At 43.3% G+C, this 19,805-nt stretch overlaps 1 protein-coding gene across 3 annotated transcripts in view; it reads left to right on the top strand.

The window, feature by feature from the left end:
- Window positions 1-19,805, top strand: part of Pde6c (phosphodiesterase 6C) — a 54,351-nt gene that overhangs the window by 30,723 nt on the left and 3,823 nt on the right. For 2 of the 3 annotated variants that reach the window (XM_059247007.1, XM_059247001.1), the window contains exons 15-19: window positions 5,403-5,490; window positions 11,530-11,630; window positions 15,601-15,708; window positions 15,796-15,859; window positions 19,711-19,785. In XM_059247007.1, the coding sequence (XP_059102990.1) occupies window positions 5,403-5,490; window positions 11,530-11,630; window positions 15,601-15,708; window positions 15,796-15,859; window positions 19,711-19,785 (436 nt within the window). The remainder of the gene's footprint in view (window positions 1-5,402; window positions 5,491-11,529; window positions 11,631-15,600; window positions 15,709-15,795; window positions 15,860-19,710; window positions 19,786-19,805) is intronic. The other variant, XM_059247012.1, reaches the window with a different exon arrangement.

The raw sequence follows: 19,805 nt of genomic DNA, 5'->3' as shown, positions 1-19,805 counted from the left end.
GTTGAGCCCTCTGGCAGTTCCACTGTTCCTGGAATCAAATGCAGTCTCAAACTGCCCTTCAAAAAAACCAAAACAACAACAAAAACCCTAGTGAGCCCCTTTGTGTACTCCTGATGCATTGGAAGAATTGCTCAGGATTCCTCATAGATTCTGCTCCGTTGGCAAATGCAGCCACTGCAAAGGTTGTCTAAGACGGAATTGTTCTTCTCACTCTGATGGCAGCAGGAAGATCCCCTGCAGAGTGAACAGAAGCTGTTGGGACACGGGGCACTTCCTGGCTTGACCCTGTACCCCCGGTCTTATCACTTGCCTCCAGGATGTCTGACCCCCTTATCTCTCAGACTCTGCCCTCTGACAGCCCCCGAGAGCTCCCAGCTTCACGTTTTGATGATTCCACCAAGTTCCTGTGTACTCTTTGCTCACTTAGTTTTCCCGGCTGGTTGGTTTGTTTCGTTCTGTCCGTGTTTGTAGATTCTTTTCCCCTCTCGTCCCCTTTGCTCTCTTATTTCTTAATTCTCTGATATTTCTGTCTCCTTGGACAAATGCAGTGACTATCAAAAAATATTAAGAATTCTAGATTTCCTTTTCACTTCACCCATACATCTTCCTGTGTTTTGCAGTCTGCACTGATTATTTTCCACAATGGAGGATCCATCTGCTCACAAGGCAGAGCCTCCTTCTGTTCTGGTGTGATTCTAACAGACTGTTATCTTTGATATTGAACTGAAATTGGTCTTCCTATACATAATTTCTATTTCTCCTAGTTTGGGCCTCTGGACCTTCAGGAATAAGTATGGCTTCTCACCCATTGTCCCTCCTTCATGTATTAAAAAAAATTGTAACATCTTTCTTACCAAAATATTTCCTTTCCAGGCTGAACACACCAATGTTTTGAACACTTTGAGGAGTTTGCCTAGTAGGAACAGGGTCTTGCTATATAGTACAAGCAGACTCAAACTCATGATCCTCTTGCCTCAGCTTCCTTCATGCTGGGATTATAGGCATGTATCACACCACCCAGCTTGAGCTACTCTTTAAACAATAGTCCCCACCAAATAGTTTTGTTTATAATGATTCTCTGCATTCCAGTATTTTCATGTCATTTCAAAACTGTGGGTCCCCAAATTTGGCATGGTAATCCAGACAGGCCTTGAAGTATTTTACATTTAATCCTACTGAAATTTCATCTCCTGAAAGTTAGGGTTCTGAAAAACTGTTAAAATTACATTTATTGATTTGTGTGTGTGTGTGTGTGTGTGTGTGTGCGTGCGCACGTGCGTGCTTGAGCACACAGTGCATATTTGGAGGTCAGAAGACAGCTTTGGGGAGCCAGTTCTCTCTTTCTGCCCTGTGGGTCCTGTGAGTATCAAACTCAGGCTTGGTGGCAAGTACCTTGACCCACTGAATCATCTTACCAGCCCTTAATTCTTTAATCTACTCTTAATTGTAGCTTGGTATTCTTGTGGGACTCCCAACAATGGGAGGGTGTGTGTGTGTGTGTGGGGGGGGGTGTCTCTGACTCTTTTGCCTGCACTTAGGACCCTTTTCCTCCTACTGGGTTGCTCTATCCAGCTGGGATATGAGGGCTTTTGCCCAGTCTTATTGTATCTTGTTAGACCATGCTAGGTGGATATCCTTGGGAGGCCTGCTCTTTTTTTTTTTTTTTTTGGAAACAGAGGAGGGGTTGATTTGGGAGAAAAGAAGTGCGAGAAGGGACTGGGAGGAGTGGAGGGAGGTCAGGATGTAATGTATGAAAGAATAAATGTTAAAAAAAGAAAGGATGAAAGAAAGAGAGAGAGAGAAAGGGAGGAGGAAAGAAAGACAGACAGACAGACCCATCTAAGTCATACTTTGTCAGACTATGATTTAAGATTTTTTTCCTCAGTTTCTTGTCATGTGGAAATCAGGTAGTCCTGTTTCTACGATGGTCATTTGAGCATTGGTAGCATTGTGCTTCAGGACAGAGCCGAGGGCAAGTCTCCAGGTATATGACCAGAAAGATGCTTTAGGAAATCAATTGTGAGATAGTCAATGAAGCCACACTCCTGGGTACCATTCCAGCTATTTGAGTGAAAGCTGGGTGAATGCAATCCATATCCCAACATTCATGGAAGATTCCATGAAGAAGGCACCGTCCAAGCAGCTGGCTGAAATCGCCACCCTGCTGTCCCTAGGTTTTCACAGAAGAGCATCTCACATCATTGTCTCATCCTGAATCTTCTCTGAAGCTCTCAGTGATTATTTGTAGGCAATCTGTTTGAGCCGCTACAGGACCCATCTTTCTGTTCCCTCATGCACAAATCACACCATTTTCTACTTCCTGAATTTCAAGATAAACTTGGTGTCCAGCCTTTGGTTACGAATTTCTCAGAATTTCCCAGAGAATATTGTAGATGGTCTCCCAAGAGCACATATCCTCAGATATCGTCCATGGGATGATCAGATGTCAGTCAACTGGGCTGAAACGTCACTCTTCAATTTCATCCTGTGTCACCCCTGTTGGAATTTTAATCTTCAAAGATTATTCTCAGGAAGATAAGGAAACCCAGTGGGTTAAATAACCAAACCGCACACATCACCTTTGTGATCCAAGCTTCTCTCTGGTCATTTTCTCCTGCACAGTTAGACAACATCAGTATGAACTGTATGTTTTTAACACTTCAAGCTCACTGTGGAGAATGTCCTAAAAACGGAAAACTATTTCTGAATTTATATTTTTTCTTTCTCCTTAAGATATCTTCAAAATCTTTAGTAACTTCTCTGAAAAATCGCCATTCTAGGAAATTACCATGTCAAATTAGTTTTCTCCTATAAATACATGTGTGTGAATATGTATGCATATATATACTTGTAAGTCATCTGCAGTCACCCAGGCATTTGTTCCTAATATTTCAGCATGTGCCTCCCAAGCATAAGAGGGATGCACACAGAGAGACACAGCACAGTGGCCCCACCCCAAGGAAACTTTACAGTTGTGCTGTGATATTATTTGAGGCAAACTAATTATTAATTAAATTAAAATTAATGATTTTTTCTAGTTATCTCCAACACCCCAAATTGATTGCTAGATAAAATCAAGGATCATTTGTTGCATATCATGGTTGATGATCTTTAATCTCCTTTAACTAAAAGTAGTTTCTTCATCTTGTTGTGTGTCTCGGGATACCATTTTTGAAGAGTCTAGGCAAGTTATTCTCCAGCACCCCTCTCCATCTGGATGTACTTAATGCTTCCTAATCACTAAATACGTCATAAGTATTTTTGGCAGTTCTTTCTACATGCGCTGTGTCCTCTGGATATCGGTATAAGGAGGCCCAGGGTATCAATGTGTCCCATTATCTGAAATTTTAAACTGCTTGTGGTTTAGATGGACATAATGCTGTCTGTTATTCGGTAATCTCTCTGTGTAGTGGAACATTCCCCAACCCTGTAACAGTAATATGTCAAGAGAATGAGTAAATATTTAGCTTTCCAATAACAAATTTGACCAATTTAAATTTTTAATAATTTTTATTAGTCCTTTTAAGTTTTTGTATATGTTTTAATCATATTTACCCTTCTTGTTCTGACGCTTCCCAGATCTACACTTCTCCCCTTCCCATCCACCCAACTTTGTGTCTTCTTGCCCAGCAAAACCAATTGGAGCTGCTCGAATATTTTTCAATGTGTGGTCTTCCACGGAGCCCGATCTATTAATCAGGGGCCACACACTTAGAGCAAACGGACCCTTCCTTTTTACCGGAAGCTAACAATTGCCAATAGCTCTACAGTTAGGAGTGGGAATCTGTGTTTAACTCCTGCCCCATGCTGAGATTTGGTCTGGTTTGGGCTTGCATAGGTCTTGTGTGTGGTACCTTTCTCACTGTGTGAGTTCATACATGAGCTGCCCTGTTGTGTTAGAAGACACTGTTTCCTTGGAGTCATCCACTGCCTGTGGTTCTTACTATGTCTGCCCCCTTTCAGACATCTGCTCCCTATTGCACAGTGATCCCCGAGCAGTGGGTGGAGGCAGTACAGAATATGTATTCCATTTAGGGCTGAATTTTCTGCAGTCTCTTAAAAGAATGCAACATTCTATTCTTCTAATTGAAACTGAACTTAAAAAGTAATCTCCAGGGCTGATATCCTGCAGATACTAAAGTATTTGTTTTAAATGATCGATTATAATATTGGATACTGCACCCACTGGTGACTTGGCAATGTCTCCTCCCCACAAATTTCTGTTCTTTGCAATGCAAAATGAAAATTCTCTAAAGCCACCACCCATGATTCTGATGTTTTCCTTAGAAAGATTTATTTGTATTTCCATGGAAAATCTTCCCCTAACCTGCAGAATTTTAGTCTCAACCTCTTGTCACCTTTTTTCCTTTTTCTTTCTTTTTCTTTTCTTTCTTTCTTTTTTTTTTTTTTTTTAGCTTTTGAGACAGGGGTTTTCTATGCAACAGCCAAGGCTGTTGTAGACCAGGCTAGCTTTGAACTTACAGACATCCACCTGCTTCTGCTTCCAGAGTGCTGGAATTAAAGGTGTGCACCACCACTGCCCGGCTTCCTTTTACCTTTTGATATTCATTGTGTCTTTCCCTCCCAGCACAGGTGACATTGAAGAAAAATGGTGTCACAGAGTGGGGTCTTCACTCACACAGAGCTGTCATTTAGCTCTTAGTGAATGGGCAATCTTATTCTTTTTTTTTTCAATCTTACTCTTAAATGTATACAATTGCCTTGGGGAAGAAAGAAATGGTGCTTTATACTGGCTTGTATTTGTTTCCTGGAATTATTAATTAGTTGATTGATTAATTAATTTAGTTCGTGGTTTTTGAGACAGGGTCTTGCTATGTAACCCAGGCTGGCCTCAATCTGTAATCCTCCTGCCTCAATCTTTTGGTTACAGGTTTGTGACCCCCCAGGCCCAGCTTGGAAACTCTTAATGGACACAGTCTATGCACAGTTACATTAGTCATAGGACAGCACCACGTGTCCAGAGAACCCAAAGATTTCATTATACATCAAACTTAATAGTTTAAATAATTCAAATAATTCAGCCACTTAGACATTCACTGCCCCCCTTTATGTTTTACTTTTTGGAGACAGAGTCTCACTCTGTAACTCTGGCTGTCCTGAAATTTGTTATGTAGACCAGGCTGGCCTTGGACTCACAGAAAGCCATCTGCCTGCTTCCCAAGTGCTAGGATTAAAGGTGTGTACCACCATGCCTAGCAAGTAACACTTTCTTACCTTCTAAATTAAAAATAATCTTTTCCAGTATCTTGTATTTGGCCATTTCACAGATATTAAGTAGGGAAGGAGACAAGACATGAACAAGAATTCTGGAAGAGTGAAGATGCTATATTGGATGGATTTCTGTGTAATCTCTAAGCTATGCTGTATCCTTTTCTTCCTAGGTCCACATCTCCACTTGCAAAGCTTCATGGGACTTCTATTTTAGAGCGACATCACCTGGAATATAGCAAGACTCTCTTGCAGGATGAGGTACAGGAGTTTTCCTCGCAGGAAGCTTACAGGTTCTGGATCTAAGACTACCCCAAGTGCTTGGGTAAAAAATGGTCTTCAGTGATGACACTGGCGATGTGTGCCCTTATCCAAGGATAGCTTACATGTCCCTGCCTCTGTGCCATGGCACAAGTTGCTATACTGCATCTAGGTTTTGAAATACCAAGCTGCAAGAAGTTAAGACCAAGAAGAAAAGAGGCACCAGAGTCATAGAATCTCTGGCCCATTGGTAAAGAATGTGAAAGGGCTTTGTGCACCCTGAGCATCTATTTATAAATGTAGAGGGGAATAACAGCTATGCAGACACTGTTTTTATTACTCACTCATGGGGCACACCCTGCAGAGTATGGTACGGACCTTGGAGAAAGTCAAGTGTAGCTGGAGAGTTTCTCTCCAGCTCCTGCCAAGCCCCGCCAGTCCCGGAGCCCACTTATAAAATAAACACACCGACTCTTATATTTTTTAAACTGTTCGGCCATTAGCTCAGGCCTACCATTGTCTAGCTCTTACTCTTATACTAAGCCCAGTTTTGTTAATCTGTATGTTGCCACGTGTTCTGTGGCTTTACCTGTTGCCTCTACATGATGTTCCCTGGACGGCAGCTGGTGTCTCCTCTCCCTGTCTTTTTGTCTTCTCCTTTTTCCTCTCTGTTAGTCCCGCCTATACTTCCTGCCTGGCTACTGGCCAATCAGTGTTTTATTTATCAAACAATCATCCACAGCAGTCAAGTTTTGGTAAGGTAGGCTCAGATAAAAATATCAAGCTCTGTTCATGGGAGAAAAGGGGGAGGGGTCATGATGGCTTAGGCAGGAAGTGGTTTCCAGCCCCTTGAACCCGTAGGATTGGCACTCACTGTATACCACTAACCTTCCACAGGGAGAAGCTATGTGCTTCCCTTTATTAACTTCATTTCAGGGGTTTCTGGCAAGTGGAACAACTCAAAGGACTTGTTTTTAGAATGAAGGAAATCGTGTTTTACACAGACGGAGAACCTGCTTAGCATCACATGTTCACAGGAAAAGCGCACTCTGGAGGATGGGCTTTTTCCTCAGTTTCTGTAATAAGGCCCTAATAAAGGCTGAGGAAGGAAATAGACAGACTTGTTCCAGTCTAAAGATGGTACACAGTTCAGGGCATGGATGATACCTGTTTTGGGACAACGAAAAGAAAGGGTAGCTGAAAGGGATTCTGGGGGGATGAAAATCTTCTGTCAATGCCTAGTCTGTCAGGAGCCTTTGTTTTGCTGTGGGACAGTCTTGGTGGGGCAGTATTCCTGAAGAAGTATTTTCTGTGCATCCCTCTCCTTACCACAGTGAGACAAAGTAAATTCTAATCTGTCAGTCACACTCTGCCTGGTAAGGCAAATGTATTTAAGGAACTCCAGCCGAGTGTCCCACCACATAACTCAGAAGATGCCTAGGAGCTTACATGTTTTCCCTTCTGGGTTTAGACAGTTTATAATAGAGGTGCACTCTTCTGTCTTTTTTTTTTGTTGTTGTTGTCTTTTTTTTTTTTTTTTTTTTTTTTTTTTTTTGGTTTTTTGGTTTTTCGAGACAGGGTTTCTCTGTGTAGCTTTGCACCTTTTCCTGGAACTCTTTTGGTAGCCCAGGCTGGCCTCGAACTCACAGAGATCCGCCTGGCTCTGCCTCCCGAGTGCTGGGATGAAAGGCGTGCACCACCACCGCCCGGCCTGTCTTTGTTTTTTATGGTCTCTGTTTTGCAGTCTAACCTGGTGTGGTGGCTAGTCTTGGTTGTCCTCTTGACACAGCTGGGGAGAAGGAGCCTCAACTGAGAAATCGCCTCCATCAGTTTAGCCTGTGGGCCCGCTTGTGAGGCATGTTCTTGATTGTTAACTGATGTAGGGTACCAGCCCACTGTGGGGCAGGCAGTACCACCCCTGGGCAGGTGGTCCTGAGTTGTACAAGAAAGTTCGCTGAGCGTGAGCCTGAGGACCAAGGCAGTAAGAAGTGTTCCTCCATGGGAGCGGGCCTCAAGCTCATGCCTCAGGTTCCTGCTGTGGCTTCCCCCAGGGATGGGCTGTAGTCGGCAAGCTAAAACAAACCGCTTCCTCTCCATGTTGCTTTTGGTTACCAGTATCAGAGATGCAAACTGGAACACCTGGCTGATGGCTATGCAAATGACTATTATTCTTTCTAAAAAGGAATATTGCCTCTCAGTAATGTATATGGCCTTTTCAAGGACCTGTCTACAGTGCGATTGAACCTCTAATTGCAGATGTTTAAAGCTTTGTCAATATGGTTGCTAGACAACACAATCACACAGCCTATTTATGAGCAGTCAAATTGACCACAACAAATTGACTCATAATATATGCCTGTTATGTTTTAGGAAAATAGTGCAGCTCTTTTTTATTATTCTGTAAAGAAAACAATCCCACTGAAAGTTTTCGTATTTTTAACAAGAGAAATCCTTGGAAATTTTTCAGCAATCTTGGCTCTTGAGGGCATCACTCAGACATTTTGTTTTTCATATTGTAATACATTGAACTGAAACGTCCTTATTGCAAGTGTTACAGCTCCAAAGGGAAAGGTGTCCTGACTTGTCAGGAAGTCAGGCTGTACCTACAGCTGTGAACGGAAGGTGTCCTGGATACCTACAGCTGTGAAGGGAAGGTGTCCTGACTTGTCAGGAAGTCAGGCTATACCTACAGCTGTGAAGGGAAGGTGTCCTGGATACCTACAGCTGTGAGGAGAAAGGTGTCCTGACTTGTCAGGAAGTCAGGCTGTACCTACAGCTGTGAGGAGAAAGGTGTCCTGGATACCTACAGCTGTGAGGAGAAAGGTATCCTGACTTGTTGGTAAGTCAGGCTGTACCTACAGTTGTGAAGGGAAGGTGTCCTGGATACCTACAGCTGTGAGGAGAAAGGTGTCCTGACTTGTCAGGAAGTCAGGCTATACCTGAAGCTGGGGTCTGGGGAGGGGGGAAGATGGTCTCCTCGCAGGATGTGGCAATCCTGCTCCTCTCAGAAAGAGAGAGACCTTACAGCTGAACTCTGCTCTGCTCCCCTAAGGGAGTTTCCCAGCAGAGGTACCCATTTCGTCCCAGCTCTGGCCCAAGATGTTACTCCTGCTTCACTCTGCTGAGGGGAAACCCCTGCAGAAATGTAGCAATCTGCTCCAGCTCCAGAGAAAAGTTGTTACTTCTGCTCTGCTTCCGGCGGAGTTTCCCAGTGGAGGTGTCCTCTGCTTCTTTTGCTCTGCTCCGGAAGGGAGCTTCCTAATGGAGATTCTGCGCCTTTGAGCTGACGACAGATCTTCATCCAAAACTCCTTCAAGAGATTTATTTGGAAAGGAGGAATCAGGAGAGTGGGTGCCTCTGCCAGGGTGGAGGAGGACAGCGGCCAACTGAACAGGCAAAGGGGCTTGTATAGGGCTTCTTAGAGGCGGAGGTTTTCTAGGGAGAAGATTTTCCGGGGAGGGGGGTAGAATTGGTCAGATTTTGATCCTCTTGAGCTTGGACAAGCTCAGATTGGCTAGATTTTGTGCTCAGGGATTGGTTGCTTTCATGTTCCGTTGGTCAGGGGCAGATTTGGCTCTGGTTTCAGGGTTGGGGTGGGTTTCTTTGGCTGGCCCTTTCACCCTACACATATCTGTCCTAGAATTTGACACATAGGACTGACTGTATTCCAAACTAGACAGAAGTCAGCTTGTGACCTGAGTGAATAGGTTGTGATATTGTTAGTCAAATTTATAAGAACACACACACACACACACACACATACACACACACACACACACACACCAGCTAAGCAATTAGGGGCTGGCCTGGCTAGAACTAGCCTAGAGACCGGCCTCCTGCCTTGTTTTGGCACACCCGCCTCTTTATATAATGTTTTCAGAACAATGTGCAGGGACAGGGAGATGAAGTTTTACTTGCTTATATATTTTAAGAATTAATAGCTTAGGAATAAAAATTCAAGTATTAGGTGAAATATGGAGGAAAACTATAAATGGAAATGATGGCATTCAAATTCTACCACCCAGCAATGGGCATTCCATTAATACTGGATGAACTTCGCTGCTGTAGCATGGTGGAATGCCTGTAACCCCCACACTTAGGAGGGAGAGGGAGAAGGAGAAGGAATCTAAGGTCATTCTTGGATACATAGCCCGGGCTACATGAGACCATGCCTTAAAAGAAAACAAAACACAGAGACAAAACCCACAATGGACCTGGACTGAGATGCCCAGTGGAGTCATTGTGAACAGTCCCAAGTAGGAATATGATTTTAATCCAGACAGGTTTTTTTTCCTGTAATCTGGGAGTTTCCTGGCCCTGCTTGACTCTGCCCATCTAAAAACACTGACTATAGTTGCAACAATGAACTCAATGTTTTAATAAACAAATGATAGATTCCTGTCTACTGGTTACATATGTCTTTCAAAATGCCAGTTCTTGTTCCAGATGATATAAAAAAGATGGCCTCCATGAAAACTTGTCATGTCTAGAGCTTGAGTTCTTGGGCAAAACTCAAAAGCCTTCTGGAATGACATCGATAGCCAGATTTGGTTTAGGGTTGAGATTTTGTTTAATTTTGTTTTAACCTGGAGGTGGTCTCAGAACTCTATATAATAATTAATATTCTAATAGAGATACAACAACAGCGAGGTAACTTGTAGCAATTTTAATTTCTAGTGATTCCTCAGGCTTGCCTCACTGGAGTTGACCTTGCGTGGGTCTTTACTGAGCACAGACTATGAGTTAGGCAGTTGGAAGGACAATTTACCCCAATCGAGAAAACAAAGGCAGATGTTAGGGCTGTGTCCAGCATATACGGCTTTCAGTGGTAAAGCTGGGACCTGGTCCCAGGCTTCTTGCTGAAAGGCAGTGTGGGGTAGGAACTGAGAGCACCCACCAGTGGACAGACTACATTGGTTCAGATACCATACCTGTCCTGTTCTGGCTGTTTAACCCAAAGCAAGTTGCTTAACATCTCTGCGTTGCATTTTGTCGTAGATTAAGAACATTCACGAAGTACTTAGAAGCTGGTAGGAGGTGCAGGAAGTACTTATTTGCTCTTACCAGTTTGGAGTTCAGTTCAGTGTTCCTTTCTGTATTATATCTCTCTCGTCTGCACACAGGCCTACAGACTGTCACCTTTCTCTCTCCCATGGAATTGTCCCGGGTTTTGTCGCCTTCATTTGGCAATACCATTGTACCTCTGTCCTCTGTCCTGCATGACTGAAATGGTCGTACAGAACACCATGACTTTTAATAACCACTCCAAGTTTTCTATTCTGGTAATCTAGACAATGAAGAAATGAAACTAATTCATAAATGAAGATATTATTAATGAGAAATTCTGAAAAAAAATCTACTAATTCTTTGTTAAATATTGCAAGAAAACATTTTAAGGGTAACACAGGGAGGTTTATTATTTTTTCCTATATACATGAATATTAGAGTCGTCGGCCATTTCTGAGAGACAGTGGTTTTATGGTTACTCTAGAATGAGCTGGTCAGCAGTGCCACATGGCTAACCATTGGACATCCCAGAAATCCTTTGTTTCCATACCTCAATTCAGATAAGTAGGTTTTTATTCTATTGTTATATTTTCATATAGTCCTGAAAGAGAACAAATTATTTATTCTAAAAATGTAGATGTAGAGTAGCTGAACCTATATTTAGAGTTTAAATGACCTACTCAAAGTAGAGTAGAGACGTGTACTTAAACCATTAAAAAAATAGGTATCAGGGGCTAGAGAGATGGCTCAGTGGTTAAGAGCACTGGCTGCTCTTCCAGAGGTTCTGAGTTCAATTTCCAGCACCTACATGGCAGCTCACAACTGTCTGTAACTCCAGCTCCAGGACATCTGACACCATTACACAGACATACACACAGGCAAAACACCAATGTACATAAAATAAAAATAAATAATTTTTAAAAAGACACCAAAAATGTTGAAAGACAGGCTACATCAACTCACTGTTTGTTTGTTTGTTGAACCAAAGGTCAATTGGTTGTTGTATTTTATTGTGAATTGTTCACTTTACAGAGTTTAAACATCTTCCAGAATCTAAACAAGCGGCAGTTTGAAACAGTGATCCATTTGTTTGAGGTTGCAATAATAGCAACTGACTTGGCTTTGTATTTCAAGTAAGTATAAGAATGGGTATCTGTGGTGATACATTGTGTTCCCCAATATATTGTGCACCCTAATAAACTTATCTGGGGTCAGAGAACAGAACAGCCACTAGATAAACACAGAGGCCAGAAAGTGGTGGCACACATGCCTTTAATCCTAGCATTCTGGAGGCAGAGATCCATCTGGATCTCTGTGAGTTCAAAGCCACACTGGAAACAGAGCCAGGCATGGTAGCACACACCTTTAATCCCAGGAAGTGATGACAGAAAGCAAAAAGGTATATAAGGAGTGAAGACCAGGAACTAGAGCCTCTTTAAGCTTATAGGCTTTTAGCAGCATCGTTCAGTGGAGATCTATTCGAGTGAGGACTCAGAAGCTTCCAGTCCGAAGAAACAAGATCAGCTGAGGAATTGACAAGATGAGGTGGCTGTGGCTTGTTCTGTTTTTCTGATCTTTCAGCGTTCACCCCAATACCTGGTTCCAGGTTTGTTTTATTAATAAGACTTTTTAAGATTTGTGCTACAGGTATCAGAATGCTCTTGAGCCTAGTGTGGTTCTGCCTCTATGAACTGCACTAAAGTTAAATGTAAACGGAAGCTTTTCTCTGTCCCGCCCATTCTGCAATCCCTTCCCAAATTATCATTCAGAGGCTTATATTAATGATAAATGCTCAGCTAGTAGCTCAGGCTTATTACTAACTAGCTCTTACACTTAAATTAATCCATAATTCTTATCTATGTTTAGTTATGTGGCTTGGTATTTTTTCTCAGTACAATATTCTCATCTTGCTTCCTCTGAGCCTGCCTGGCAACCCCTGACTCCGCCCTTCCCCTTCCCATCATTCTCAGTTTGGCTTTCCTGCCTAACTTCCTGCCCAGCTACTGGCCTGTCAGCTTTTTATTAACCAATGAGAGCAACACATAGTCATAGCACACAGAAGGACAGCCCACAGCAGTTAAAAGGCTTGTTTACATGGCTGGAGAGATGACTCATTACTTGTGAGCATTTGATATTCTTACAGAAGACTGGAGTTGGATTCCCAGGACCCATGCTCACAATGGCCTCTAACAATGGCTTAAGGGATACTATGTTCCATCTGGCCTCTGTAGCCATCCACACATATGCATAAGTTTTTAAAAGCAGGCTCACAAATCTGTTTTCTTTTTGGAATGTTAGTTATCCTCAAGATAGTTGACTGACAGTGAACTTACTCTGTTTTGGAGACATACTTTTGAAAGCACAAGCCTGCCCTGTTAAATACCTTGTGATATGAAGCACAAACAAAAGGGTACAGTGGTGTATGGCCTGAAGAACAATGTCACGAAACTGCACACCATGGCTGTGTGTCCTGGTGATTCACCATGGTCCAGAATCTAGTATTTAACTGGATTTGTTCAGTGGTAGAATGCTTGCCCAGAATCTGGTATGTGTTATTTCAGGCTCAGAAATTTGATCCTGTGAGAGTTTTGGATTGAACAATTTTGATGATTCTAACACACAAACTAAACTCACAAAACTTGAGTTTTTATACAGCAGAGGGCCAAGGAGACCAGATATGCCAAGTATCTGCACATTCTCTTCTAAGTGAATTATAAAGTTTCATGGTGAACATTGGTTAGAAAGAGGTGGGCTATTTATAGGATCCAAATATTTGGTGACTTTGGCGCTGTCAATTTTGCCTTGTCCTTAAAAATCCAAACTTTATTAAACAGTTCAGCTATGATTACAAATGCTTAGGACACCATAATGGTATCCTGACACCCAGGGCTCACATCCCACCAGCGGTAACCCACCATGTGACATGTGTTTCAGAATCCAGGATTTATTTGTTGGCTTGTTTTTGTTTATTTAGAGGCAGGGTTACTCTGTGTAGCTCTGGCTGTCCTGGAACTCACTCTGTTGACCAGGCTGTCCTCAAACTCAGAGATCCTCTGCCTCCCAAGAGCTGGGATTAAAGGTGTGCACCACCACCGCCTGGCTCAGAATTCAGTTTTTAAGGACAGAAACAGAAGCAGAGATGCCATGGGGGCACTCCACCCCCATTTCATGACGAAACGTCCTCTCACGTTCCAAAGAGAGCCACCTGACACTGGTGTGCCCCATCCTTTCCACTCCTGTCCCTACGAGGCACTGCTGAGTGTGTCTTGAATTTTTTCCACACATGACACCCTACTGTCTGCAAATATCTTCCTGCAACTCCATTTTCCCACACAGCATTGTCTTTTAAAGATTTGCCTTTGGTGACATGACACTTCTAGATTGATTTTTAAAAAATTCATGTTGAAGCACTACAAGTGGATTATAAGACATTCGCAAGCACATCAAATTCAGGACAAGACCCTGATGGAGCCAAACAAAAATGCAATTAAAAATTAATAAAAGAGCTGGCAAGTAGGCTCCGTAGGTAAAGCAAATGCCATATAAGTATGCAGATCTGAGTTTAGATTCTTCAACACCCACACAAAAAACTGAGTGTGACAGGAAGCAACTGTAACCTTAGCATAAGGAGGGAATGTTAGTGAGGACAGCTAGAAAGGGACCCATCAAGGAAAGACACCTGATGTCCCCTTCTGGCTTTTACACATAGATGTACACCCATCCCCTCATCCCTATTCACCTCCCCACACAAACAAGTACACATATGGAAATAGATAGATAGATAGATAATAGAAGGAAAGATAGATGATAGAAAGAAAGAAAGATAGTAAATTAAAAGGCTTCCTCTTGGTAATACACAGAGAGCCAATTCACTTGCTTTAATTGTAGTGTTTAACTGTTGGACAGACAATAATTCTCTTACACTCCACACATAAATAAATTCAGATTATATATTATCTCCATTATTGTCCACAATGCTACATTGCAGATCATTGTGCATATATGGGAGTTTCTACGCACAGAGGTGGCGGTGTTGTGGGGTGTACACGTGTTTTGTGAATGCCATCTTGCAGTATTGGGCTCCACCATTTACACCCTACCAGCAGCATGCCAGGGTCCTCTGAATCCATATCTGAAGACTCTTGATCTGGACACATCGGATTTTAGTTTGCTAACCTGTTGAGCACGAGAAGCTACCCTACTGTTTAGATCTGCATTTCCCAGTCGCCAGTGAGAGCAGCCGTCCGTGTATTTTGGTTTCTGTGTTTTTGTTGGGCGTGTGTGCTATGATGGTACAGCGCCTGCCTGGCCTTTGCGCTTGTTTCGTTTTTTCTTGTTTGAACTTTTGGTTTGACTGTATTCAAACTTTCTTGGGTTCTCCCCACTCTGTGGTTTGTACTTTTTCTGCCTCCAGCCCTCTCTATGCCAGAGACAGTCAGAACTGCCTGCTCTCTATCCTGGCTCTTGGCCCCTGCTAAGCAGACAGCCCGAGGCAGAGTGGGAACATAGAATATGAAAAGCGCACACTTAAGATCATTTTCTGTGGAAAAATTTGTAGCACAAATCTTAAAGGGTCTTACAACAAACAAACAAACAAACAAAAACAAACAAACAAACAAACAAAAACAACCCAGGAGCCAGGTATTGGGGTGAATTCTGAAAGACCACAAAGCAGAACAGGCCACAGCTAACCTTACCTCCACAACTCCTAATCGGATCCTGTTTCCACGAATCTTCAGAGTGAAAGCTGCTGAGTCCTCACCCAAGTGGATCTCAGCTGAACTGCTGCTGAAAGCCTAAAAGCCTCTAGTTCCTGGTCCTCATGCCTTATATACCTTTCTGCTTCCTGCCATCACTTCCTGGGATTAAAGGCATGTGTCACCATGACTGGCTGTTTTCAGTTGTGGCCTTGAACTCACAGAGATCAGGATGGATCTCTACCTCCCAAGTGATAGGATTAAATGTGTGCCACCATTTTCTGGCCTCTATGTCTATCTAGTGACTGTTCTGTTCTCTGACCCCAGATAAGTTTATTAGGGTGAACAATATATTGGGGAACACGATATCACCACAAAAAAATGATGCACAGCTGTACTTTTCCAGGAAGAGGACCATGTTTCAAAAGATTGTTGATGCCTGTGAACACATGCAAAGTGAAGAGGAAACCATCAAATACGTAACTTCCGACCCAACCAAAAAGGAGGTCATTATGTGAGCAGTCAGAATACTGATCCCTTTTTAGAGAAACAGCATGTTTTGTCTTTTTTCTAGTTTGCTAATTTTTCATTTCTTCGTAAGGGCCATGATGATGACTGCCTGTGACCTGTCTGCCATCACCAAGCCTTGGGAGGTGCAGAGCCAGGCAAGTACCACAGCATTGCCTGTCTTGTAACACACCTGGGGCCTGTCCACTAGCATTAAGCCTTGGGGGGGGGTGCAGTCAGGCAAGCCCAGCTGCATTTCCTGTGACCCGTCACACACCTGTGACCCCGTCACACACCTGTGACTTGTCACACACCTGTCTGCCATCCTCAAGCCCTGGAAAGTGCAGAGTCAGGCAAGTCCTGAGGCATTTCTTTTCCTGTCGCACACCAGGTGCTTTCTAAATCCTGTGAAAGGCCACACAGTGATCTCTGGCAACCCCAGAGTCCTATTCTGATCTTTACAGACAACAGCAGGTCAGCTGGTCCTTGGATCATGTCTCAGAACAAGGAAAATACAGAAGACTTGGAAAAGAAAATGGAGAGGGGTGAAAGTGGGGGACAGAACTCCTTATTTATTGAACGAGCTATAAAATTTTTATGTAGAATTCACCAGACATGGTTGTTCAAACCTGTAATCTGACTGCTCCTGAGGAGGCTGAGGCAGGAGGATACAGGATTCAATGATAGCCTGGGCTACATAGAAAGGCCTATCAAGTGAACTCAACTTGTGAGCTGTTCAGTAGGCAGATGAGTCAGAACAGGCCCTGGGGAAGGGACTGTTCACTCTACTTAGCTGGTGCTGTTCCCGGGGTCTTCTATAAAGTGACTGGAAGGTGCTGACAGAGAATCCACATTCAGGGCTGTTCTTTGTCTACTTTTGGGGGGAGGACAATGAGACGGTGCTTAGCTACTTGTTTTCTTATTAATTGGCTGGAAGAAGCTGCTTTTTTTTCTAGGTGAAAACTTCAGCAGAGGAGCCAAGATTTCTTTGGTTCAACTGTCCATCCTGATTATATCTAGAAACAAAAAGTCATTGGAACCCATTATGGGAGAGGGCAAATACCTTTTTTTTCCTAGCCATCTTCGGTTTATGGCTGTAGGTCCTAAGTAAAAGATAGCCCGCAAAGAGAGAAGTATATAAATTTATGTTAAGTTCTACATACACGACATAGGAGCCTTCATAAGTAGACAAAGGCCTCAAGAAGGTTATCTTCATATATTTTTGAATAACATTTAGATTGTGTGTGTGTGTGTGTGTGTGTGTGTGTGTGTGTGTGAGAGAGAGAGAGAGAGAGAGAGAGAGAGAGAGTGTTGGGGGGGCAGTGGCAGAGAGTTTGTGCATGCGCATGTAGTGCTCAAGGAGAAGGCATAGGATCTCCTAGAGCTGGGATTACAGGCAGTTGTGAGCAGATGTGTGTTCTGGGAACAGAACTCAGGTCCTCTGGAAGAGCACTGTCCACTCTTAACCACTTGGCCATCTCTCCAGCCCTGTATCCTCATGTATTTTTATGTAAGAATTGATGAAGATGTAGTTCATGGAGAAATACAACTGGACAATGGTGGTAACCCAGAAAACTTAGCAAGGCTGCTTGCTCAGGGTCTTGGCCTCTCTCTACCTCCAGTGCGCTTCCTCCACAGGTGAGGAGCACCTCTTGAATGAGCTTGCCAGATCAGGAAAGGTCAAGGTCAATCTGTTTTTCTCAAGCTTCATAACCTCCTTTATCGGGGAGGCAAGTGGGACCTGGAAATAAGCATTCAAGTTGACATGACTGTTCTTCCTTCTGTATTCTTGATGTATGTGTGTGTGTGTGTGTGTGTGTGTGTGTGTTCAGAGTGTGTGCATGCACATGCATGTGAGAATTCTAATTGGTCTTAATAATAAAAATCTGGAGCCAGATATCGGGATAAATGCTGAAAGATCAGAGAGACAAAGGAGCAAGGCACAGACACCTCTTACCTTTCCAACTCCTCAGCCAAAAGGCTCCGAGCTCCTGTCTCCACCCACCTTATCACTTCCTCTCTCTGCCCAACCATATCACTTCCTGTTTCCTCCTCCCAAGTGCTGGGATTAAAGGTGTGAGCCACCATTCCCTGGCCTCTATGGTTAGCTCTGCCCTCTGATCTCGTGTGTGTAAGCCAGAAGCCAAAGTTGGGATGTCCTTCTCCATCTTATTTTTTGAGATAAGGTCTCTTTACTGAACCTGGAACTTGCTGTTTGAGCTAAGCTGTCTGGACACTGAGCTTCAGGGATTCACCTGAATCCTGATATAAACCCTATGTGGGGGTTGTAGACTTCTAGCTTTTTACATGGCGTTGGGGATTTGAACTCAGGTCCTTAGAGTTGTTGGCAAACACTTTACCCACTAAGCCATCTCCCTAGCTCCCACCTATATTCTTTATCTGTCCGGCTTAAGCCAGACATTCAGGGTCTCCCTTGAGCTCAGCATCATTTCTAATCCTTTCTGCCTGTCATACTAATATGGCATCTGTAAGACTGTATCCAGGGCTGACGATGTGTCTCAGTTGGAAGAGTGCTTGCCTAGAATTCAGGGAGCCTTGAGTTCAGATCCCAGCACCTCATAAATTGGGCATGTAGGTGCATGCCTCTAATCTCACCACTTTGGAGGTGAAGAAAAGAGAATCAAAAGTTCAAGGATACCCTTGGCTACATAGTAGGTTTAGACTAACCTGGGCTACACGAGACCCCATTTCAAAAAGGATTTGAACGCAGCGTTTGATGGGCAGCCTAGTGGTGGCCTTCTGGCTGATCTTCATCAATGATTCCCTGTCCTCTTCTGTCCTCTGACCTGCTGCCTAAATTATCTAAAGAGCTCTGCTCACTCCATGGCTGGAAAGGATTCTCAATGATACATCACAGAAGTTTCCAGCTCACTTATTTGTTTTTACAAAATCCTTTTTTTTTTTTTTTTTTTTTTTTGAGCTGGGCATGATGTACATCTGTTATGCCAGCTGAGACACTGAGGCAAGATAATTGTAAGTTCAAAGCTACCCAGGGTAACATAACAAGACACTGTCTCAAAAATAAAAACAATGAAAACAGAAGTCTACTTTCTTCTTACAAAACTTGTACAGAGATAACCACAGGATAGAGATGGAAGCTTTGGCCTGGAGACCGAAGTTCATCCTCCCAATACAGTGCACAGGCCTGTCATTACCTGTCCCCTCCCTCATCCTCCTGGGGTTATTACCCATCACCCCAAGCTGTCACCACACACTCCAAGCTCTGGGATAAGACTCAGGCAGTCTGTTCTGTGCATAGCTTTCTCCTCCTTTTTATCTAGATATCTACTGCTCAACTCTCAATGGAACAACAGAAATGCCACCTCCCTCTGGCATGATGTGCCTCTTTCCTTCTCCCTCTTTTACCCATAGCAGTAAGCCTATTAGTGTTGTAGTACATACCACACTGAGGGCGAACTGTTCTCACCACACTCTGAGCATCTGAAAGACAATGTCCCATCTCTTCCTTCTTGGCAAGCCCGGCTTCCACCAATGTCAGGTAGCCAGCAAACGTCTGTCCATCATGAGGGGTTCCCTTTCATTATAGGAATTAATACTTGATTATCCTCACACGGCTGTCAAGATACAGATGTATCTGTGTGTGTGTGTGTGTGTGTGTGTGTGTGTTCACCACATACAAACCTATGCTAGATAACCACAGCTAACAAGAGGATTGGAAAATGTGAGGGCTCGAGGCATCTTAGTTTGAGAAACTCAACTTTCTCCCATCCCCCCTCTTTACTGAGAAGTGATAGCAATATAAACAGAAGACGTACTCTCAGAGTTAGACCAGAACCCTCAAGTAGGGAGAGAACCCTTTCCCATTTCAGCATAACCTGTAAGTGGCATCTGTTTTCTAACTTCAGAGCAGCTGGCTTGATGACACCTCAAGCGTTGACTGGAAGATCCTTAGATGTCACTCATGCTGACATGACGAATGTTCTCTGCTAACAGTGGGTATCCCAAAGCATGCCTCTGTCTTTTGCAGGTGGCACTTCTGGTCGCAAATGAATTTTGGGAACAAGGTGATTTGGAAAGAACAGTGCTGCAGCAGCAACCAATTGTAAAGACCTTATCATAACC

The sequence above is a fragment of the Peromyscus eremicus genome, chromosome 1 (genome assembly GCF_949786415.1).
Source record: "Peromyscus eremicus chromosome 1, PerEre_H2_v1, whole genome shotgun sequence".
Taxonomy (NCBI): Eukaryota; Metazoa; Chordata; class Mammalia; order Rodentia; family Cricetidae; genus Peromyscus; species Peromyscus eremicus.
Note: the sequence above shows the minus strand (reverse complement) of the source record. Positions and strands in the feature narration are given on the sequence as shown.